Source organism: Salvelinus fontinalis, chromosome 17, assembly GCF_029448725.1.
Source record: "Salvelinus fontinalis isolate EN_2023a chromosome 17, ASM2944872v1, whole genome shotgun sequence".
Taxonomy (NCBI): domain Eukaryota; kingdom Metazoa; phylum Chordata; class Actinopteri; order Salmoniformes; family Salmonidae; genus Salvelinus; species Salvelinus fontinalis.
Genome location: NC_074681.1, coordinates 18,009,296 through 18,034,619, shown reverse-complemented (window position 1 = coordinate 18,034,619; position 25,324 = coordinate 18,009,296). Strand labels below are relative to the sequence as shown.

At 46.7% G+C, this 25,324-nt stretch overlaps 1 protein-coding gene across 1 annotated transcript in view; it reads right to left on the bottom strand.

Moving 5' to 3' along the window:
• Window positions 1-4,864: 4,864 nt before the first annotated feature.
• Window positions 4,865-25,324, bottom strand: part of LOC129813880 (GTP-binding protein REM 2-like) — a 45,108-nt gene continuing 24,648 nt past the window's right edge. The window contains exon 5 of the mRNA XM_055866474.1: window positions 4,865-12,351. Within this exon, the coding sequence (XP_055722449.1) occupies window positions 12,026-12,351 (326 nt within the window). The 3' untranslated portion in view covers window positions 4,865-12,025. The remainder of the gene's footprint in view (window positions 12,352-25,324) is intronic.

Here is a 25,324-nt window from a genome sequence, read left to right as displayed (position 1 = left end):
GGCCGATTTTCTGCTAATTGTCTTATCGACGAAACATATGATCTCAATAAATGTTTATGTTCATAAAACTACAATCTGTTATGGACACAGTTCACAAAGTTTTATAGACTTGACGCTTTGCCAAAGTTAAAAAAAATTGCTTTGTTTAGAAACAGAGCAAAGTCGAATTGAATTTGTGCACACACGAACATCAAAGGAGGCGTTCCCTAACGGAAATATGCAAATGAGCGCTACAACGCGCCAATAGGATCTCGCTAGCTCGTGCTTGGCTTTGCCGACCTACTTGCTTCTTCTGTCCACTATGGTTCATTTGCTCCCACTGTAAACGACACAGATGAACTATCTTGGGTTAGTTATAAATATTTTTGCCATCGCTTCACATGTGAGTTATACTATTAGCTAGCTTGCTGACTGTATTTTGTAACATTTATATTGTAATATGTATTGTTACTGATTTGACTCATATGGTAAACTTATAAGATATTAATAAAGATCAACAATGTAGGCGATTTGAATAGAGGGTTGTAGCTGGCTTCCACGACCATGGTTTCTTTGTTAGCTACTATAACGTTAGCTAGTTTCACCAGAAGCAGATTCAGATCATACATATTGTAATGAAACAGCAGGGAGCAGGTCTCGAACCCTCGACCTTCTAGCCCGAGGTCCGGCGCGCTATCGACTGTGCCACAAAAGCATGCTCGTGCGGCATTGTCGATTTCCGCGCTTATAAACCCAGGGTCGTTACAATATTCTTCATTTGTTGACCGCTCCTTAAACGAAAGTGGTCAAAATTAGATGTTTCACTTGACAGAAAAATGATCTTGGCTTGTCAGTTAACTCGTAGCTTCCTAGAGAGAGATGAAGGAGGAGGAGATAAAGAGATGCGGTGGAAGAGGAGCGGAAGAAAGAAGGGATGAAGAGAGAAGGATAGGAGAAGCAGGTGAATGAGGAGAAGATGGAGCGAGAAAGAGAGGATTGGGTGGAATAGGAGGTGAAGAAGGAGGTACCAGGAAGCGTCTGGATGCTTCTCCCACTCTGGGCTACGTGAAGAACGTGTCATAACGGTTTTGCAACTGGAAGCACGTGTCATAACGGTATTGCAACTGAAAGCACGTGTCATAATGGTATTGCAACTGGAAGCACGTGTCATAATGGTATTGCAACTGAAAGCACTTGTCATAATGGTATTGCAACTGAAAGCACTTGTCATAATGGTATTGCAACTGAAAGCACTTGTCATAATGGTATTGCAACTGAAAGCACTTGTCATAATGGTATTGCAACTGGAAGCACTTGTCATAATGGTATTGCAACTGGAAGCACGTGTCATAATGGTATTGCAACTGGAAGCACGTGTCATAATGGTATTGCAACTGGAAGCACGTGTCATAATAGTATTGCAATTGGAAGCACGTGTCATAATGGTATTGCAACTGAAAGCACGTGTCTTAATGGTATTGCAACTGGAACTGGAAGCACTTACCTGATTTGTTTAATGAAAGTCTGGTTAAAAAGGCCTCTTCTTTCCAGCTCAGCATGAAGAATAAACCCATAGGGCCACGCAATGCTCTATACTCCCCACTAGATGGCAGTGTGATTGCAAAGAATCACATGATGATAATGCACTGCAACTTCACCATTAATCAGCTCTTAAAGCACATGTCTGTATGGATACTACTGTATCCATACAGAGAGCTTATAGGCTGATAGCATTGGAGGTAAAATAAATGATATGTTATTGAGTAATAAATTCAGTTAATCTTCTTCATGTAATCTATTGTGTATAATTGTTTTCAACAATAGGCCTATGTCCAAACATTCAAATTGATACTAATGCCATAAACCCATTATGTCGTACTCTAGCCAAAAAGAGCTTAAGAACCACATGTCATTTTCCTTTTCCCCCTCGACCTGCTATTAATCCACATTAGGGGGGTTTAGTGGGCTTTCAGACCATATTGGTGTTGATTTGCCACTTTTCCTCTGACAATGCAATCACTTAGCATGATGCGTTGTCTCTACTGTATTCTGTGGGGCACGATTCTTATGCAACAAAATCTGCATGAATAAGAAGCCACACTGTACTCCTTGGAAACTCTGTGGTTGTTTATTAGTGTGCGTGTATAATCTGATGTATATGCACAGGGGAAGCCGGCAGAACACTGACCTTTAGGGTACAATGAGGCAGTGCTCCATGAAAATAAATCACAACCATTCCCCTGGGATTCAGAGCAGCATCCCTCAATGCCATTCGACATCTTAGTTACTTCAGTACATGGCAGCTATCAGTCCATGAGCACAGCTGCCTTCATCTGCATTCTGCTCCATCCCCCTCCTGCTAAATTGCCTCTTTCATAACATACCGCCACACGTACGCACTCACACACACATACACAGAAACAAAGATATGCATATTAATATCATTGTGTGTTTAGAGATGTAGCCTATACTCCAATTTACTAAGAATTAGTTTACTTGTTTTTAGGTGATGTTTTAAAGATTAGTCAGGATATAAATGCTATCTGGCATAGATATTAGTACACCTCTTTCACCTCTTTACCTCTCTCTCCCCATCCCTCCTCTTCATCTACCCAGTCTGTCTCTGTCTTTGCCCAGAGAATGAGTCAGCATAGGAGTGATAGAAGGCATCTGGCATCTGTCACGATTTGAGAGACTGATCAGGTTTCAGTGAAGAATCATGTCTCATTTTCTATAATTTTACACTTTGCTTTACCCCTGTACTCTCCAATTTGAGCTTCTCATTATGTGGTGCGTGTTCAAATGTGATTTCAGTGTGACAGTGAGTCTACAGCTATTTTTGAGTGTGTTACTGTGATTTTGATAATATGTTAATGCATATGTGGTGTCCTTCAAGTGTACAGTATATTTGTCAATTTGTGCAGGCCTGTGTGAGAGAGAGGCGTGTATTAAATAGCTCTGACTAGTCCTAGGCTGAATATAATATCCTTTTCCTCTACTTTCTCTTGAACACAGACAGCACCTCACTGCTTATTTCTGTCCCTCTCTCTTCTGGAAAAAACCCCAAAACAACCTACTCCAAAAGATTGGAAAAAAAGATGAAAAGACAGATGCCAAAGGACTCTGGGACTCTGTGTCTCCTTGACAACAGTCTCCAAGCAACCATCACTCTTCAACCCCCATCTCCCCCTACTCCTCTGTCTGTCCCTTCCCCTATCTTCCCTCTCCATCTCAAGAGTTCACCTGGATTCACTTCAGCCAGCCCCCATGAACATCAGTAGTTCTGAGTCTGTAGCTTTGGCTGTGTATTCCCCTCTGAAAGGGAACAGAGTGTGTGATGTTATTTTTGCTCACAAACTAGGGGAAAGTAGAAAGAACTGTGCAATTCTGGGACACAATACTTGCACGGTGGTAAATGCCAGAAGACTTGTCCTTGATGAAGATTTCTAATGTTTTCATTCTGGAGGAGTACAATAACATGTTGACATTGAAGTCATTTTTTTATCCCCCGAAGTGTTGCTGTTGTACTTTTACTTGAAGAACTGACACAGCAGAATTATTTTTTTATCCCCCGAAGTGTTGAGGTTGTACTTTTACTTGAAGAACTGACACAGCAGAAATTTAAACTAGAGCACATATACCTGCCCTCAATAGCCTTTGTATAATTTTTGTAGTAAGCCCTTTAGGATGACTTTGGGCTCTATTCAATTCATATTGTTGTGGAAAATTGCAAGATTATGTTATAATGCTTGTATTGCATTATAATGGTTGTTTTATTCGACAGAATAGAGTATTGTGTGTGTGTGTTCCACTGAGGATGGGCCTCTATGAGATAGCACTGACAGAGGAGATTTACGATGTCTTTGGGTGATAAAACCTAAAGAGCATTCCAGAGAACATGAGCTAATGGTTCTGTTCTATGCCGTACCAGGGAGAGACGGTTCTAGTTTGGAGTAGGAGGGCCAGACACTGGTCTTTACAATGAAAATTGTTGACACAGCAGTAACTGTCTGCTATGTTTTATAGATATCTTTCATACAAATCTTAACCTTTGTGAACTGTTCCTAAGATCTGTGGTTCGTCAGTGTAAGTTGAGAGGGGTGTATCTTGGCTATAAAAGATCTTTGTACTTTTCTGTTGGTACTTCTCAACGGTTCATTAGAAATAGTGAATTGTTGAAAGTCAAATGCTATTGCAAAGCTTATTATTATTAAAGATGTAGTTTAAGTATAACTCTGACTGGTGTGTAGTTTGTAACTCTCCTCATTTGGTAAAGCAGAAATATGCCACCTCAATATCACGGAAGTTTAGCGTGATTGAAATGTAAAGGCAATGTTTCGAGTTAGCGAAGACTGCATTCACGGTAAACACTGCATTTGTTGGCTCCAGGGTGACTGGTGTTAAAAAAAAAAGAAAAGAGAAACAACCCAAAAAACAAATCTATGAGCATGACGGCTCGGCTCAATCAGAAATACACATTGTATAGAGCCCTTTATTTTAAGAACAAGATCATTGTATTGGTCAATTATACACCAGGTCTAACTGAAATTTGCTTCCACTTTTAGCACTTCCGAAAGACACACATACATACACAGGTTTTAGAGAGGTGCGGGGGGCTGCCATCTTGGGTGCCCAGGGAGCTGTTATTTTGTGGGGGTGGTATGTGTCTTGCTCAAGGGCACAACAGGAGCCAATGACATCTAGGATTTGATGCCAGCAACCCTCCGGTTGCCAACTCACTTCCCGACAGATTTTTCCCGTTGGTCCCGGGACTCGACCTGCCAAACTTCTGACTGCTGGCTTGCCTCTCTAACTGCTAGGCTACCGTATAACGCTTGTACGCTATTGTCATGTTCACACAAATGAGACAAGAGCATAACACTCATCAAGGACGTCAAACAAAATGTATTTATTCTCTTTCGAAAGACAAGAGCGCAAAATAATAGACAGTGACATATAAGTGAGCATGTGTAGCTAAATGTATATCAATGATGTTGCCACACGCTGTCAACACATCCAAGCAACGTTTCCAGAACGCTTGTTATTGTGTTTGCCTGTGTGGCCAGCCCTCACAGTGCTCTGTTCTATGGTAGTGAATGTTTATGTACATGTTCCGTATGTACGTACTGTATGTACACAATCTAACATGAAACAACCACAGGTAGGCTAGTTGAGTCTTTCTCGCCATCTCCTCTCATACAGTGCCTTCGGAAAGTATTCAAACCCCTTGACTTTTTCCACATTTTGTTAGGTTACAGCCTTGTTCTAAAATGGATTAAATAAAAACAATTCCTCAGCAATCTACACACAATACCCCATAATGACAAAATGAAAACAAGTTTTTAGAAATATTTGCAAATGTATTAAAAATAAAAAACATAAAAATACCTTATTCACATAAGTATTCAGACCGTTTGCTATGAGACTCGAAAATGAGCTCAGGTGCATCCTGTTTTCATTGATCCCCCTTGAGATATTTCTACAACTTGATTGGAGTCCACATGTGTTATATTCAATTCATTGGACGTGATTTGGAAAGGCACACACCTGTCTATATAACGTCCCACAGTTGACAGTGCATGTCAGAGCAAAAACCAAGCCATGAGGTCAAAGGAATTGTCCGTAGAGCTCTGAGACAAGATTATGTCTCGGCATAGATCTGGGGAAGGGTACCAAACAATGTCTGCAGCATTGACGTTTCCCAAGAACACAGTGGCCTCCATCATTCTTAAATTGACTCTTCCTAGAGCTGGCCAACCAGCCAAACTGAGCAATAAGGGGAGAAGGGAATTGGTCAGGAGGTGACCAAGAACCCGATGGTCACTCTGACAGAGCTCTAGAGTTCCTCTGTGAAGATGGGAGAAACTTCCAGAAGGACAAACATCTCTGCAGCAGTCCACCAATCAGGCCTGTATGGTAGAGTGACCAGACGGAAGCCACTCCTCAGTAAACGGCATATGACAGCCCACTTGTAGTTTGCCAAAAGGCACCTAAAGACTCTCAGACCATGAGAAACAAGATTCTCTGGTCTGACGAAACCAAGATTGAACTCTTTGGCCTGAATGCCAAGCGTCACGTATGGAGGAAACCTGGCACCATCCCTACGGTGAAGCATGGTGGTGGCAGCATCATGCTTTGGGGATGTTTTTCAGCGGCAGGGACTGAGAGACTAGTCAGGATCGAGGCAAACATGAACGGAGCAAAGTACAGAGAGATCCTTGATGTAAACCTGCTCCAGAGCACTCAGAACCTCAGACTGGGGGCGAAGAGTCACCTTCCAACAGGACAACGACCCTAAGCACACAGCCAAGACAATGTAGGAGTGGCTTCGAGACAAGTCTCTGAATGTCCTTTAGTGGCCCAGCCAGAGCCCAGACTTAAACCAGATCAAATCAAATGTTATTGGTCACATACACATGGTTAGCAGATGTTAATGCGAGTATAGCGAAATGCTTGTGCTTCTAGTTCCGACCATGCAGTAATATCTAACAAGTAATCTAACAATTTCACAACAACTACCTTATACACACACAAGTGTAAAGGAATGAATAAGAATATGCACATATAAATATATGGATGAGCGATCGCCGAACGGCATAGGCAAGATGCAGTAGATGGTATAGAGTACAGTATATACATATGAGATGAGTAATGTAGGGTATGTAAACATTATGTAAAGTGGCATTGTTTAAAGTGACTAGTGATACATTTATTACATCCAATTTTTTATTATTAAAGTGGCTAGAGATTTGAGTCAGTCAGTATGTTGGCAGCAGCCACTCAATGTTAGCGATTGCTGTTTAAGTCTGATGGCCTTGAGATAGAAGCTGTTTTTCAGTCTCTCGGTCCCAGCTTTGATGCACCTGTACCTGACCTCGTGGCTCGGGTGGTTGTTGTCCTTGATTATCCTTTGGGCCTTCCTGTTACATCGGGTGGTGTAGATGTCCTGGAGGGCAGGTAGTTTGCCCCCAGTGATGCGTTGTGCAGACCTCACAACCCTCTGGAGAGCCTTGCGGTTGTGGGCGGAGCAGTTGCCGTACCAGGCTGTGATACAGCCCGACAGGATGCTCTCGATTGTGCATCTGTAAAGGTTTGTAAGTGTTTTTGGTGACAAGCCAAATTTCATCAGCCTCCTGAGGTTGAAGAGACGCTGTTGCGCCTTCTTCACCACGCTGTCTGTGTGGGTGGACCATTTCTGTTTGTCTGTGATGTGTATGCCGAGGAACTTAAAACTTTCCACCTTCTCCACTACTGTCCCGTCGATTTGGATAGGGGGGTGCTCCCTCTGCTGTTTCCTGAAGTCCACGATCATCTCCTTTGTTTTGTTGACGTTGAGAGTGAGGTTATTTTCCTGACACCACACTCCGGGGGCCCTCACCTCCTCCCTGTAGGCAGTCTCGTGGTTGTTGGCAATCAAGCCTACCACTCTAGTGTCGTCTGCAAACTTGATGATTGAGTTGGAGGCGTGCATGGCCACGCAGTCATGTGTGAACAGCGAGTACAGGAGAGGGCTGAGAAAGCACTCTTGTGGGGCCCCAGTGTTGAGGATCAGCGGGGTGGAGATGTTTCCTAGCCTCACCACCTGGGGGCGGCCCATCAGAAAGTCCAGGACCCAGTTGCACAGGGCGGGGTCGAGATCCAGGGTCTTAAGCTTAATGAGGAGTTTGGATGGTACTATGGTGTTAAATGCTGAGCTGTAGTCGATGAACAGCATTCTTACATAGGTATTCCTCTTGTCCAGTATTCATCTTATCGATCTGACTTCTCTGGAGAGACCTGAAAATGGCTGTGCAGCAACACTCTCCATCCAACCTGACAGAGCTTGAGAGGACCTACTGAGAAGAATGGGAGAAACTCCCTAAATACAGGTGTGCCAAGCGTGTAGCGTCATACAAAAGAAGACTTGATGCTGTAATCGCTGCCAAAGGTGTGTCATGTTTGTTGATGGAATGAGGAGAGCAAGGTGCAGCGTGGTAGGCGAACGTCTTACTTTATTTAAAATGAACACCGAAAAAAGACAAAACGAACGTAAAGTACTGCAGGCTACACAGCAACTAAACAAAATCAAGATCCCACAAACTAAAGGTGGAAAAAAGGCTACCTAAGTATGATACCCAATCAGAGACAACGATAGACAGCTGCCTCTGATTGGGAACCATACCCGGCCAACAAAGAAATAGAAAAACTAGAATGCCCACCCAAATCACACCCTGACCTAACCAAATAGAGAAATAAAAAGGCTCTCTAAGGTCAGGGCGTGACAAGGTGCTTCAACAAATTACTGAGTAAATGGTCTAAATACTTATGTAAATGGAATATTTCCGTTTTTTATTTTGAACACATTTGTAAAACAAATTAAAATACTGTTTTAGCTTCTTCATTATGGGGTATTGTGTGTAGATTTAAGAGGGGAAAAAAAGATTGAATCAATTTTAGAATAAGGCTGTAACGTAAGAAAATGTAATAATACTTTCCGAAGGCCCTGTATAATCTATATTCCTGTGTTCCTCTAGCAATCCAATGTGCTCTAACTCAGACTCAGTCAGCAGTTAGTGGAGTGAGTACTACCAGTCTGTGGGTTCTGCCAGTCGGTGGATTCTGCCAGTCTGGGGTTCTTGCCAGTCTGTGGCTTCTGTCAGTCTGTGGGTTCCGCCAGTCTGTGGGTTCTGTCAGTCTGTGGGTTCTGCCAGTCTGTGGGTTCTGTCTGTCTGTGGGTTCTGTCAGTCTGTGGGTTCTGTCAGTCTGTGGGCTCTGCCAGTCTGTGGGTTCTGTCAGTCTGTGGGTTCTGTCAGTCTGTGGGGTCTGTCAGTCTGTGGGCTCTGCCAGTCTGTGGGTTCTGTCAGTCTGTGGGTTCTGTCAGTCTGTGGGCTCTGCCAGTCTGTGGGTTCTGTCAGTCTGTGGGTTCTGTGAGAGTTTTCCCTGTCAGGTCTGGGCCCTAGTTACAAGTATTCCTTATTTCTATTCATTTAGAGCGATTTTCTTATTGCTAGGCTCTGCAGTAGCTGCATATATACAGTCGTATGAAAAAGTTTGGGCACCCCTGACAATTTCCATGATTTCCATTTATAAATAATTGGGTGTTTGGATCAGCAATTTCATTTTGATCTATCAAATAACTGATGGCCACAGTAATATTTCAGTAGTGAAATTAGGTTCATTGGATTAACAGAAAACGTGCAATATGCATCAAAACAAAATTAGACAGGTGCATAAATTTGGGCACCCCAATAGAAAAATCACATCAATATTTAGTAGAGCCTCATTTTGCTAAAATAACAGCCTCTAGACGCTTGCCATAGCCTCTAATGAGTGTCTGGATTCTGGATGAAGGTATTTTGGACCATTCCTCCTTACAAAACATCTCCAGTTCAGTTAGGTTTGATGGTTGCCGAGCATGGACAGCCCGCTTCAAATCATCCCACAGATTCTCAATGGTATTCAGGTCTGGGGACTGGGATGGCCATTCCAGAACATTGTACTTGTTCCTCTGCATAAATGCCCGGGTAGATTTTGAGCAGTGTTTTGGCTCGTTGTCTTGTTGAAATATCCAGCGCCGGCGTAACTTCAACTTTGTGACTGATTCTTCAAACTTATTCCCAAGAATCTGCTGATATTCAGTGGAATCCATGCGACCCTCAACTTTAACAAGATTCCCAGTACCGGCACTGGACACACAGCCCCACAGCATGATGGAACCCCCACCACATTTTACTGTGGGTAGCAAGTGTTTTTCTTGGAACGCTGTGTTCTTTTGCCGCCATGCATAACGTCCCTTGTTATGACCAAATAACTCAATCTTTGTTTCATCATTCCACAGCACCTTATTCCAAAATGAAGCTGGCTTGTCCAAATGTGCGTTTGCATACCTCAAGCGACTCTGTTTGTGGCGTGTATGCAAAAAAGGCTTCTTCCGCATCACTCTCCCATACAGCTTCTCCTTGTGCAAAGTGCGCTGAATTGTTGAACGATGCACAGCGACACCATCTGCAGCAAGATGATGTTGTAGGTTTTTGGAGGTGGTCTGTGGGCTGTTTTTGACCGTTCTCACCATCCTTCGCCTTTGCCTCTCCGATATTTTACTTGGCCTGCCACTTCTGGCCTTAACAAGAACTGTGCCTGTGGTCTTCCATTTCCTCACTATGTTCCTCACAGTGGACACTGACAGCTTAAATCTCTGCGACAGCTTATTGTAGCCTTCCTCTAAACCATAATGTTGAACAATCTTTGTTTTCAGGTCATTTGAGAGTTGTTTTGAGGCCCCCATGTTGCCACTCTTCAGAGGAGAGTCAAAGAGAACAACAACTTGCAATTGGCCACCTTAAATACCTTTTCTCATGATTGGATGCACTTGTCTATGAAGTTCAAGGCTTAATGAGCTCACCAAACCAATTGTGTGTTCCAATTAATCAGTGCTAAGTGGTTACAGGTATTCAAATCAACAGAATGACAAGGGTGCCCACATTTTTGCACAGCCTATTTTTCACATCTGATTTAATTTCATACAACTTAATATTACTACACTAAAAATCTTTGTCTGGACAATACCCCAGTACTCAGCTTTTATTAGAAAATGAATGGCATGCCACTGTGATCATTTTCTGTGACGACAGAGTAAATTATTATGCAGCCTCAGAGGGGTGCCCAAACTTTTTCATACGACTGTATATAGGTAGAGCCTGTAGTTTTTCCTGGTGAGGAAAATCTCCTTGCCCTATTAAATAGGATCATGATTGAGTGCAGCGATGTTTAGCATTGAGTCAGTGTAAAGGAGAGTGTAGTGGGATAAGTGGCCAGATTCCATATAACCGCAAGACTTGAGTTTACATTCACTTTCAAAATAGCTCCTGTAATATATGACCTGCTCCAACCAAATTCTCTCATCTATGGGATTATTGAGCACTACCTGCTCTAGAGAAAAGAATAATCTCCAAAAGCAATACCTGATATAAAGGGATTATGCAGCAGCGACAATAAATCTGATCGGTATAAAAAGTGCAAGATGAGTCTTTTGTAAAGGGCATTGCATTGGAGATCACAGGGGAGGGATAGTATACCATAGCTTCCGGCCAATAAGAAGTATAATCCATGACGTTGTTACTATAATTACATGAGCCTACTGGGCAAGTCTTATCTCTGCAAATCTATTCACTGTGTAATATCATGATTTTAAAAACAGGGACTTAGGTCTACATTAGATCTCTATCAGTCTCTACATAATCATTAGGTCTACATTAGATCTCTATCAGTCTCTACATAATCATTAGGTCTACATTAGATCTCTATCAGTCTCTACATAATCATTAGGTCTACATTAGATCTCTATCAGTCTCTACATAATCATTAGGTCTACATTAGATCTCTATCAGTCTCTACATAATCATTAGGTCTACATTAGATCTCTATCAGTCTCTACATAATCATTAGGTCTACATTAGATCTCTATCAGTCTCTACATAATCATTAGGTCTACATTAGATACCTATCAGTCTCTACATAATCATTAGGTCTACATTAGATCTCTATCAGTCTCTATATAATCATTAGGTCTACATTAGATCTCTATCAGTCTCTACATAATCATTAGGTCTACATTAGATCTCTATCAGTCTCTACATAATCAGACACTACATGCCTCTTGGGTGTATTAATTTGTGACCAATTCTTTTCCATCTTGCACATTTTCCAATCACCGTTTTCCTACTTGATTCATTAATCTTTCTCCAATATCACTCTTCATAGTTTTTTTCTCTCTCATTGCGTTATGAGTCGTCTCATATCCATCTCATCGTGCAATTCTGATGACTTCACCTCTCTTTCATTCTCTCCCCCTCAGGTACTGCCTCATTTCTAACCAGGTTGTCCTCTGCTCTCTCTCTCTCTCTCGCTCTCCTTTGTGTATCTTCCACTAGTCTTTCTTCCTCTACACTTCTCACCATCCTCATCTTCCTTTCCCCTTCCATTACTTATCTCCCATCCCCCGTTGTCCTCCTTCATTCTTTCCCCTTTTCACACACCTCCCATCCCCTCTCTCTGTCTGTCTGGTGTGTCACATTGCACTGAGGTCATGGCAGGAGCGTGATTTCTGTCGGAGGATCTTGCTCCCCCGGTGCCTGCTCATCTCCCTGTATTGGCCTCGGTCCCTGTCTCCTCGGCCGTAGGAGCGTGGCACCAGGCCAGTCAGGAAGCGCTTGGCCTTGCTGGTCAGGCTCTCCCTGCGCCCCGCCCCGGGGTCCCCCTCCGTCCAGCCTGGCCCCACGCAGTCACCCCTGGCAGCCTTCACTGCCCCCTCCAGCAGCTCGGTGGTACCGTGGTCCAGGGAGGCAGACAGCTCCAGATATTGGCAGTCATATATCATGGCACTGGAGTGGGCCTCTGTAACACAGAGAGAGGGGCGAGGGATGTGGCAATAGAGAGATACCATGACAGCCATGTTTAGTGGAAAGGAAAAAAATCCCCAATCAGATCAGTTGGGCTTATCCTAATATCTACTACATATAACAGCTGATTGAATGGAGTCTTAACCTGTTAAGAGCGGAATGAAAATTTGAATGGAGCTGAGCCGCTCCATTAAAGGGGATGAGCTGCAGGGATGAGCCACAATAAGATGAGACCACCGTGAGATCATAGTGTTGTGGTGGCAGTGGCTGAGGTGGGAAGAGGATAGAGGAAGGGAGTAGAGAGGAGAGCGAGCGAGAGAGAGAGAGAGAGAGCAAGAGGGAGAGAGAGAGCAGGGACAAAGAAGGAGAGAGGGAGGAGGCGAGGAGAGAGGGAAGAGGGGGTGACAGAGGGAGGAGAGGAGGGGGTGAAAGAGGGAGGAGGAGGTGTCAGAGGGAGGAGGGGTGACAGAGGGAGGAGGGGGGAAAGAGGGAGGAGGGGGGAAAGAGGGAGGAGGAGGTGACAGAGGGAGGAGGAGGTGACAGAGGGAGGAGGGGGTGACAGATGGAGGAGGGGGTGACAGAGGGAGGAGGAGGTGTCAGAGGGAGGAGGGGGGAAAGAGGGAGAAGGGGGGAAAGAGGGAGGAGGGTGTCAGAGGGAGGAGGAGGTGACAGAGGGAGGAGGGGGTGACAGAGGGAGGAGGGGGTGACAGATGGAGGAGGGGGGAAAGAGGGAGGAGGGGGTGACAGAGGGAGGAGGGGGTGACAGAGGGAGGAGGGGGTGACAGAGGGAGGAGGAGGTGACAGAGGGAGGAGGGGGGAAAGAGGGAGGAGGGGGGAAAGAGGGAGGAGGAGGTGACAGATGGAGGAGGGGGTGTCAGAGGGAGGAGGAGGTGACAGAGGGAGGAGGGGGGAAAGAGGGAGGAGGGTGTCAGAGGGAGGAGGAGGTGACAGAGGGAGGAGGGGGTATCAGAGGGAGGAGGAGTGTCAGAGGGAGGAGGGGTGTCAGAGGGAGGAGAGGGTGACAGATGGAGGAGGGGGTGACAGAGGGAGGAGGAGGTGACAGATGGAGGAGGGGGGAAAGAGGGAGGAGGGGGGACAGAGGGAGGAGGGGGTGTCAGAGGGAGGAGGAGGTGACAGAGGGAGGAGGGGGTGACAGAGGGAGGAGGAGGTGACAGAGGGAGGAGGGGGGAAAGAGGGAGGAGGGTGTCAGAGGGAGGAGGAGGTGACAGAGGGAGGAGGGGGTATCAGAGGGAGGAGGGGGTGACAGAGAGAGGAGGGGGTGACAGATGGAGGAGGGGGTGACAGAGGGAGGAGGAGGTGACAGATGGAGGAGGAGGTGACAGAGGGAGGAGGGGGTGACAGAGGGAGGAGGGGGTGACAGAGGGAGGAGGAGGTGACAGAGGGAGGAGGGGGTGACAGATGGAGGAGGGGGGGACAGATGGAGGAGGGGGTGACAGAGGGAGGAGGAGGTGACAGATGGAGGAGGGGGTGACAGAGGGAGGAGGGGGGGACAGAGGGAGGAGGGGGTGACAGAGGGAGGAGGGGGTGACAGATGGAGGAGGGGGTGACAGAGGGAGGAGGGGGGGACAGAGGGAGGAGGGGGGGACAGAGGGAGGAGGGGGTGACAGATGGAGGAGGGGGGGACAGAGGGAGGAGGGGGGGACAGAGGGAGGAGGAGGTGACAGATGGAGGAGGAGGTGACAGAGGGAGGAGGAGGTGACAGAGGGAGGAGGGGGGGACAGAGGGAGGAGGGGGTGACAGAGGGAGGAGGGGGGAAAGAGGGAGGAGGGTGTCAGAGGGAGGAGGAGGTGACAGAGGGAGGAGGAGGTGACAGAGGGAGGAGGGGGTGACAGAGGGAGGAGGGGGGAAAGAGGGAGGAGGGTGTCAGAGGGAGGAGGAGGTGACAGAGGGAGGAGGGGGTGTCAGAGGGAGGAGGAGGTGACAGAGGGAGGAGGGGGTGTCAGAGGGAGGAGGAGGTGACAGAGGGAGGAGGGGGTGACAGAGGGAGGAGGAGGTGACAGAGGGAGGAGGGGGTGACAGAGGGAGGAGGAGGTGACAGAGGGAGGAGGGGGTGACAGAGGGAGGAGGGGGTGACAGAGGGAGGAGGAGGTGACAGAGGGAGGAGGGGGTGACAGAGGGAGGAGGGGGTGTCAGAGGGAGGAGGAGGTGACAGAGGGAGGAGGGGGTGACAGAGGGAGGAGGGGTGTCAGAGGGAGGAGGGGGTGTCAGAGTGAGGAGGGGTGACAGAGCGAGGAGGTGTGGGGAGAAGGCAGACTAAGCATTAGAGAGAGAAGTAGATATTAAACAACAGTATTGTGTTACTAACGATGGTTAGAGCTCAGTGAAAGCTGCTGAGGGGAGGACGGCTCATAATAATGGCTGGAACAAAGCGAATGGAATGGCATCAAACTATGTGTTGGATGTATTTGATACCATTCCACCTATTCCACTCCAGCCATTACCAAGAGCCTGTCCTTCCCAATTAAGGTGGTAGCGCATCGACCCGCAATTAGCTAATGAATGAATAACATTATATATAATTATAACATTATATATATATATGTATATATATATATATATACACAGTGGGGCAAAAAAGTATTTAGTCAGCCACCAATTGTGCAAGTTCTCCCACTTAAAATGATGAGGCCTGTAATTTTCATCATAGGTACACTTCAACTATGACAGACAAAATGAGAAGACAAAAATCCAGAAAATCACATTGTAGGATTTGTAATGAATTTAATTGCAAATTATGGTGGAAAACAAGATTCTCTAGGTCTGAGATTGATCAGAGATTGATTAGTTGCTTAGCCCCCACCTTGTTGCTGCGCCCTCAACTTCCGGACTTGTCTCAGTGCTGTTGTGCTGTTTGTTGCTACTTGACTATTTGTTTTTTGTTTTTTACTTTTAATACATTTACCAACAGCAGTCGCTGTACTCATAATATACAGGAGAACTATCGCCTTCTGGTGAAGATAGCCATGCTGCAAGCCCGGCTACAGACGCAATCGTTAGGCAAGGGTCATTTCAGTGTAGGAAAGGATGAAACAACGTCTGTGCCAACAGTAAGTACAGATAGTAGTACAAATCCCCCCTGACAAATCAATTGTAAGTTCTCTCAAGGTTCTGTTTTAGGACCACTATTATTTTCACTATATATTCTACCTCTTGGTGATGTCGTTCGTATACACAATGTCAACTTTCACTGCTATGCGGACAACACTTGACTGTACATTTCGAAGCCCCAAAATTGCCCTCCCTGGAAGTCTGTGTTCCAGACATAAGGAAGTGGATGTCGGCAAATGTTTTACTTTTAAACTCGGACAAAACAGAGATGCTAGTTCTAGGTCCCAAGAAACAAAGACATCTGCTGTTGGATCTGACAATTCATCTTTATTTAGATTTTTTTTAACCTTTTATTTAAATAGGCAAGTCATTTAATAACAAATTCTTATTTACAATGACAGCCTACACCAGCCAAACCCGGACAATGCTGGGCCAATTGTGCACCGCTCTTATGGGACTCCGAATTACGGCCAGTTGTGATACAGCCTGGATTCAAACCAGGGTATCTGTAGTGACACCTCAGGCACTGCGATGCAGTGCCTTAGACCGCTGCACCACTTGATAGTTGTACAGTCGTCTCAAATAAAACTGAAGGACCTCGGCGTTACTCTGGACACTGATCTCTCTTTTGACGAACATATCAAGAATATCTCAAGGACAGCGTTTTTCCATATTCGTAACATTGCAAAAATCTGAAGCTTTTTGTCCAAAAAGGATGCAGAAAAGCAAATCCATGCTTTTGTCACTTGTAGATTAGACTACTGCAATGCTCTACTCTCTGGCTACCCAGAAAAAGCATTAAATAAACTTCTGTTATTGCTAAACATGGCTGCTAGAATCCTGACTAGAACCCACATTTTTTTTATCATAGTACTCCAATGCTAGCCTCTCTACATTGGCTTCCTGTTAAGGCTAGGGCTAATTTAAAACTTGTTTAGGGCTAGGGTTGTAATAGCTGTCGCTCTCCTCATCCTCAGATGAGGTGAGGAGAGAAGGATCTTCGGACCAAAATGCGGAGTTAGGGAAATATGCCATCTTTATTTATTAACACGATGGTCACGAAACAAAACACTTTAACAAACTACAAAATAACAAAACGACGTACACGCAACCTGAACATAAACTTACATGGAACAAACGTAAACTCACGAACAGGAACGGACATCGAAACGAACGAACAGTCAAACAGCTCCAAAAGTGAATACATCTAACATAACGAAGACATCACAGGAGACAATCACCCACAAACACACAGTGATAATGCCCTACCTAAATATGACTCTTGATTAGAGGAAAATGCAAACCACCTGCCTCTAATCAAGAGCCATACCAGGCAAACCGAAACCAACATAGAAACAGGTAACATAGACTGCCCACCCAAAACACATGCCCTGACCAAAAACACATAAAAACTAACATAAATAGGTCAGGACTGTTACAGTACCCCCCCCCCAAGGTGCGAACGCCGGGCGCACCAGCACAAAGTCCAGGGGAGGGTCCGGGTGGGCAGTTGACCACGGTGGTGGTTCCGGTTCCGGACGCTGTCCCCATACCACCATAGTCACTCCCCTCTTCTGTCTACCCCTACCACTGACCACCCAAACATTACCTTCCCCTAAATAATCAGCTAGCACCGGAACAAGGGGCAGCACCGGGACAAGGGGTAGCACCGGGACAAGGGGCAGCACAAAAACAAGGGGCAGCACCAGGATAAGGACCATCACTGGAATAAGGGGCAGCACCGGGACAAGGGGCAGCACCGGGACAAGGGGCAGCACCGGGACAAGGGGCAGCACCGGGACAAGGGGCAGCACCGGGACAAGGGGCAGCACCGGGACAAGGGGCAGCACCGGGACAAGGGGCAGCACCGGGACAAGGGGCAGCACCGGGACAAGGGGCAGCACCGGGACAAGGGGCAGCACCGGGACAAGGGGCAGCACCGGGACAAGGGGCAGCACCGGGACAAGGGGCAGCACCGGGACAAGGGGCAGCACCGGGACAAGGGGCAGCACCGGGACAAGGGGCAACACCGGGACAAGGGGCAGATCCCGGCTGAAGGACTCTGGCAGGTCCTGTTTGGACGGCTCTGGCAGGTCCATGCTGGCTGACGGCTCTCGACGCTCATGGCAGACTGACGGCTCTCTACGCTCATGGCAGGCTGACGGCTCTCGACGCTCATGGCAGGCTGACGGCTCTCGACGCTCATGGCAGGCTGACGGCTCTCGACGCTCATGGCAGGCTGACGGCTCTCGACGCTCATGGCAGGCTGACGGCTCTCGACGCTCATGGCAGGCTGACGGCTCACGACGCTCATGGCGCTCTGACGGCTCTGGCTGCTCATGGCTCTCTGACGGCTCTGGCTGCTCATGGCTCACTGACGGCTCTGGCTGCTCATGGCTCTTTGACGGCTCTGGCTGCTCATGGCTCACTGACGGCTCTGGCTGCTCATGGCTCACTGACGGCTCTGGCTGCTCATGGCTCACTGACGGCTCTGGCAGATCCTGTCTGGTTAGCGGCTCTGGCAGATCCTGTCTGGTTGGCGGCTCTGGCAGATCCTGTCTGGTTGGCGGCTCTGGCAGATCCTGTCTGGTTGGCGGCTCTGGCAGATCCTGTCTGGTTGGCGGCTCTGGCAGATCCTGTCTGGTTGGCGGCTCTGGCAGATCCTGTCTGGTTGGCGGCTCTGGCAGATCCTGTCTGGCTGACGGCTCTAGCGGCTCCTGTCTGGCTGATGGCTCTAGCGGCTCCTGTCTGGCTGACGGCTCTGTAGGCTCATGGCAGACGGGCGGCTTTGCAGGCTCATGGCAGACGGGCGGCTTTGCAGGCTCCTGGCAGACGGATGGCTCAGATGGCGCTGGGAAGACGGATGGCTCAGATGGCGCTGGGAAGACAGATGGCTCAGATGGCGCTGGGGAGACGGATGGCTCAGATGGCGCTGGGGAGACGGATGGCTCAGATGGCGCTGGGGAGACGGATGGCTCAGATGGCGCTGGGGAGACGGATGGCTCTGGCCGGATATGGCGCACTGTAGACCTGGTGCGTGGTGCCGGAACTGGAGGCACCGTGCTAATGATAAACACCTTCCTACTAGTGCGGGGAGCAGAGACAGGGCACACTGAACTCTCAAAGCGTACTCTATACCTGGTGCGTGGTACCGGCACTGGTGGCACCTGGCTGAGGGCACGCACCTCAGGACTAGTACGGGGAGAAGTGACAGTGTGTACAGGACTTGGGAGACGCACAGGTGGCTTAGTGCGTGGGGCCGGAACTGGAGGCACCGAACTGGATACACGCACTATAGGGAGAGTGCGTGGAGGAGGAACAGGGCTCTGGAAATGCACTGGTAGCCTAGTGCGTAATATAGGCACTGTAGGTACTAGGCTGGGGCGGGGAGGTGGCGCCGGAAATACCGGACCGTGCAGGCGTACTGGCTCTCTTGAGCATTGAGCCTGCCCAACCTTACCTGGTTGAATGCTCCCGGTCGCCCTGCCAGTGCGGCGAGGTGGAATAGCCCGCACTGGGCTATGCAGGCGAACCGGGGAAACAATGCGTAAGGCAGGTGCCATGTATGCCGGCCCGAGGAGACGCACTGGAGACCAGACGCGTTGAGCCGGCCTCATGACACCTGGCTCAATGCCCAATCTAGCCCTACCAGTGCGGGGAGGTGGAATAACCCGCACTGGGCTATGCACACGTACAGGAGACACCGTGCGCTCTACTGCGTAACACGGTGTCTGCCCGTACTCCCGCTCTCCACGGTTAGCCTGGGAAGTGGGCGCAGGTCTCCTACCTGCCCTTGGCCCACAACCCCTTAGCCCCCCCCCAAGAAATTTTTGGGAGTTACTCACGGGCTTTTCGGGCTTCCGTGCAAGACGTGTCCCCTCATAATTCCGGTTACGAGCTTGAATCTCCGGCTTCCATCCACGTCTCCTAGCTGCCTCCTCATACCAGCGCTCCTGGGCTGTGACTGCCTCACTCTTCTCACGAGAGCAGCGATTTCCTCCAGTTTGCGCCCAGGGTCCTCTACCAGACAGGATCTCCTCCCAAGTCCAAAAGTCCTTGTTGCTCCGTCGAGCATTTTTCCCATACCGCTTGGTCTCTGTATTTTGGTGGGTGATTCTGTAATAGCTGTCGCTCTCCTCATCCTCAGATGAGGTGAGGAGAGAAGGATCTTCGGACCAAAATGCGGAGTTAGGGAAATATGCCATCTTTATTTATTAACACGATGGTCACGAAACAAAACACTTTAACAAACTACAAAATAACAAAACGACGTACACGCAACCTGAACATAAACTTACATGGAACAAACGTAAACTCACGAACAGGAACGGACATCGAAACGAACGAACAGTCAAACAGCTCCAAAAGTGAATACATCTAACATAACGAAGACATCACAGGAGACAATCACCCACAAACACACAGTGATAATGCCCTACCTAAATATGACTCTTGATTAGAGGAAAATGCAAACCACCTGCCTCTAATCAAGAGCCATACCAGGCAAACCGAAACCAACATAGAAACAGGTAACATAGACTGCCCACCCAAAACACATGCCCTGACCAAAAACACATAAAAACTAACATAAATAGGTCAGGACTGTTACAAGGGTCCTTTTTTCTCAATTTCCGCCTGACTGACGTGCCCAAAGTAAACTGCCTGTTGCTCAGGCCCTGAAGCCAGGATATGCATATAATTGGTACCATTGGAAAGAAGACACTTTTGAAGTTTGTAGAAATTTTTAAATAATGTAGGAGACTATAACACAATAGATATGGTAGGAGAAAATCCAAAGAAAAACCAGCATATAATCTTTTTGGAGAGCCCATGCTCTTCCAATAGAATGTATAGGTAAAAAATGAAATCTAGTTCCCAGTATGCAATTCCTATGGCTTCCACTGGGTGTCAGTAGTCTTTGGCTTGTTTCTTCCAAAACGAGGAAGAATTATGAGTTTTACAACAGGGATACAGACTTGGACACTCATGTATGCGTCGTGACGAGGAGGGCACGCACCTGCTAATATCGTTTTCCTATTGAACATACTTCTTTCCGTATGAAATATTATAGTTTAGTTACATTTTAGGGTAACTGAGGATTGGTTAGAAACATATTTTGACTTGTTTTAACAAAGTTTAGCGGTAGCTTTTTGGATTCCTTTCTCTGCATGTTGAACGAGTGGATTACTCAAATCGATGGCGCCAACTAAACAGACTTTTTGGGATATAAAGAAGGATTTTATCTAACAAAACGACACTACATGTTGTAGCTGGGACCCTTTGGATGACAAATCAGAGGAAGATTTTCAAAGAGTAAGTGAATATTTAATCGCTATATGTGAATTTATGAAACCTGTGCGGGTGGAAAAATATGGCATGGCATAGCCAGAAGATTCCTCTCTAGGTTTCTTGCTAGGGTCCTGCCTTTCTAGGGAGTTTTTCCTAGCCACCGTGCTTCTACATATGCTTTGCTTGCTGTTTGTAGTTTTAGGCTGGGTTTCTGTATAGACTTTTGTGACATCTGCTGATGTAAAAAGGGCTTTCTAAATATATTTGATTGATTGAACTCTTTGGCCTGAATGCCAAGGGTCGCGACTGGAGGAAACCTGGCACCATCCTTACAGTGAAACATGGCGGTGGCAGCATCATGCTGAGGGGATGTTTTTCAGCAGCAGGGACTGGGAGACTAATCAGGATTGAGGGAATAATGAACGGAGCAAAGTACAGAGAAATCCTTGATGAAAACCTGCTCCTGAGCACTCAGGACCTCAGACTGGGGTGAAGGTTCACCTTACAACAAGACAATGACTCTTTGGGACAAGTCTATGAATGTCCTTTAGTTGCCCAGCCAGAGTTGGGACTTGAACCCGATCTAACATCTCTGGAAAGATCTGAAAATAGCTGTGCAGTGATGCTCCCCATCCAACCTGACAGAGTTTGAGAGGATCTGCAGAAAAGAATGGGAGAAACTCCCCAAATACAGATGTGCCAAGCTTGTAGCATCATACCCAAGAAGAATCGAGGCTGTAATGACTGCCGAAGGTGATTCAACAAAGTACTGAATACTTATGTAAATGGGATATTTCCGTTTATTGGTTTTAATACATTTGCAAAAATGTCTAAAAAACCATTTTTGCTTTGACATTATGGGGTATCGTGTGTAGATTGATGAGGGGAAAAAAACGATTTAATCCCTTTTAGAATACGGCTGTAACGTATCAAACTGTGCAAAAAGTCAAGGGGTCTGAATACTTTCCGAATTCACTGTATATATACATAGTAAGAGAAAGAGAAGGGAGAGAGAAATAACTGTGCCACAGCAATACCATGAATACATTCTATGACCTAAACCCATATCTCAACCCCAGGCACCAAACAATACAGTCAATGTGAAGTAGTCCACCAGCCAGGCAAGTTTTCTTCCTTATTCAGGCTCAAATATAGGACAGGGAGTCAGGGCTCAGAATACCGTAGAGCGATGGATACAAAAGACAGATGTAGCATTTCCACATCGATGACCACATCATTACTGTGGTTCTCTCTGTCTCACACACACACTCACTCTCTCTCTCTTCTGGACAACCTATACTAAACAAAAAATGTTTCACCCAAAACAATAGGTCTCACACCCACACTGTACACAAATACCAACTCACAACTGTCCCGATTCAATCACTTTTATTCACACACCCCTGCAACAGCCCCTGGTAGCATAGACACCCCAGTCATTTCTCCTCTCTCTTCTCTGACGCTCCTTATCACAGCCTTCCACACATGGCACAGGCAGTGTCAACCCCCCCCCCCCCCCTCACACACACACTGAGAGGGGAGAGAGAGGTGTGAGAGTGTGTGCATGTGATTGCCGGCTGGTGTTTGTAAGTTTGTGTGGGTGAGTGTGTGTGGGTGCTTGCATGAGTGTAAAGATAGTGACACCCGTCCTCTGTGCTAGAGAGATAATCCACATAACAACAGAAGACAGGAGGCATACAGCTGAATTCCCCCAGCGGGGGATAAGGTAGGAGGGAGAGCTACGTGTCCATAAACACCTCTACAAGTACGTAGAGGTCACTGCTTTCATTGATAGAATAATAATAAAAGGGTTTTCTGTTGCTTACTGTAGGCTATGTGACTATGAGTTTTGCTATGAGTTTTGCATTGTAATCACGGAAATGTATACAGAGATGTTACGCACGCCTCTGAGAAGAGGGAACGCAACTCCCTGCTATAACTCAACTCTGAAGTGCAAGAGGTATGGACTGTAGGTGCGAGCAAGGATGACACAAAAGCAGATTTTACCGTTTACTTGGATTTATTTTCTTACACGGTAATATGGGGAAAAGGGTCTGGACGGAACCAAAGCAAAGAAAGTAAATATCAAAGTTCCCCCTCTCCTATCTAACCTGCCTACCCACTTAACTTACCTAACTTAGCACCGTCTGGTGCCCTAACCAAAATACAGGGGGTGGTCCGCCCAGGTCTTACCTAGTGTGCCTAGACAGTAAATATACTACGGGTATATGTATGCCCGCGGGCCTCTTGCCTAAGCACTCCCAAAGTGCCTTCTCCTTCCCCCCTGGGAACAAATGAAACAGAGTAATTATTAATGATTTCACAAACACAGGACATAGAAAAACTGCTACCAACAACAACAGTACATACCACACTTTCTGATACACAACCAACACTATTTCACAATCTAATTTCTCTCAATCTCCAAATCTCTACTCCTTATCTCATCTCCTCTCTCTCTCCTGGGCAGAACACTGGCTTTTATCTTCAGGTGGCAATGGTGATTAGAGTCAGCTGCTTCTTGACGAGGGGGCGGGGTCAGCTCCAATCATCAATTAGCCTGGGGTTGACCAATCAGCTGGTTGGGGAGTACTTCAGGAAGTCATCTCCTGAAACACACACTCAAATACAAAACAGAACACAGAAACTGGGGAACGTAACACGCCCACCACAAAAATTGCAAACATACAGTTTGTAATAACAAAAACCAACGCTTCCCCAGTTAGTAAACCCGTGATAGAGCGTCAGCAACCACATTCGCTGAGCCCTTCATATAGGTTATCTGTACATTATATCCTTGTACAATCAGAGCCCACCGCATAAGGCGGCGGTTCTGATTGTACATTTGCTTTAAGAACACTAAAGGATTATGGTCCGTGAAGACCATTACAGGCAAGGCACTGGATCCCACATATACCTCAAAGAACTGTAAGGCTAGCAATAAAGCTAGCGTCTCTTGTTCAATTGTGGAGTACCTTGACTGACACGAGTTGAACTTACGGGAGAAGAAACTGACGGGCCGATCCACTCCGTCTTCATCTTCCTGTAAGAGAACCGCACCCACCCCCACTATACTAGCGTCAACCTCCAACTTAAAAGGTTTGTCAAAGTTGGGGGCGGCAAGCACTGGGGCACTACAAAGTAGCGCTTTAGCGGACTCAAAAGCATAGTTACAGTCCTTGGACCACCTAAATGGTACCTTGGGACTAAGCAGAGATGAAAGGGGAGCTACTACCGTCGAGAAATTCTTACAGAATGTACGATAGTACCCTACCATCCCTAGGAATCTGCGCAACTGGCGTCGAGTCGTGGGAGCAGGAAAAGCAACAATTGCCTCCACCTTGCCAGATACTGGGCGCACTTGACCTTGTCCCACTTGTTTCCCTAAGTAAGTCACCGTAGCCTTCCCAAACTCACACTTGGCCAAATTGAGGGTTAAAGAAGCATTCTCCAACCGCTGAAACACACTTTTCAAAGTGGAGAGATGATCAGACCAAGTAGACGAATGTATCACCACATCATCAAGGTATGCAGTACAATTTGGCACATCTGCAAACACAATGTTAACTAGACGCTGAAAAGTAGCAGGTGCATTACACATGCCAAAGGGCATCACAGTGTATTGTACAAAGTTATCAGGCGTAACAAAAGCCGATATGTCAGAAGCTCTAGAGGTCAGAGGCACCTGCCAATAACCTTTTAACAAATCTAACTTACTAACGTAAGCAGCAGAGCCAATTCTATCAATGCAGTCATCTAATCGAGGTAGAGGAAAATAATCAGACTTTGTAACTGCATTTACTCGACGATAGTCCGTGCATAAGCGGGACGTACCGTCAGGCTTAGGAACAAGAATACATGGGGAACGCCAGGAGCTGTTACTGGGTTTTGCCATGTCATTCTGTAATAAATAAGCTACCTCACTTTTCATTACCTCCCTTTTCTTTGCATTAACCCGGTACGGATGCTGACGTATAGGAGCAGCTTTCCTTACATCCACGTCATGTTCCAAGATGGATGTGCGACTCGGAACGTCCTGAAACACACTGAGAAAACTGTTTATCAATAGGATAAGGTCCTTAGTTTGATCGTTATCCAAATGTTCCATTTGAGAGGGTAACTTCTTCAGCATCTCTGAATTACATAGGCGTTCACACTGCTGTAACGTATGGCGTAACTCCAACCCATCCTCCTTATCCTCCTCTAGGTCCCAGCCAGGCTTCAGCACCACCGCAGCCACACTGGAGACGGCGAGTTGGACCGGCTTACTTGAGGAGCTGTCTGGAGAGTCACGTACATAATATTCTTTTAGCATGTTAACATGACACACACGGGAAGAACGCCTTCGATCTGGGGTCTTTATCACATAGTTGGTGTCACTGAGTTTCTTTTCCACCAGATATGGTCCAGAAAAACGTGCTGACAGAGATGAGCCAGGAATTGGCAACAAAACTACAACTTGATCCCCTGGTGCAAAAGAACGGCCAACAGCCTTTTTGTCATAATGCACCTTCATGCATTTTTGCGAAGAGGAAAGAGACTTTTGGGCCAACGCACATGCGGCGTGCAGTCTCTCCCGCATCTTACTGACATAATCCAACACATTTTTA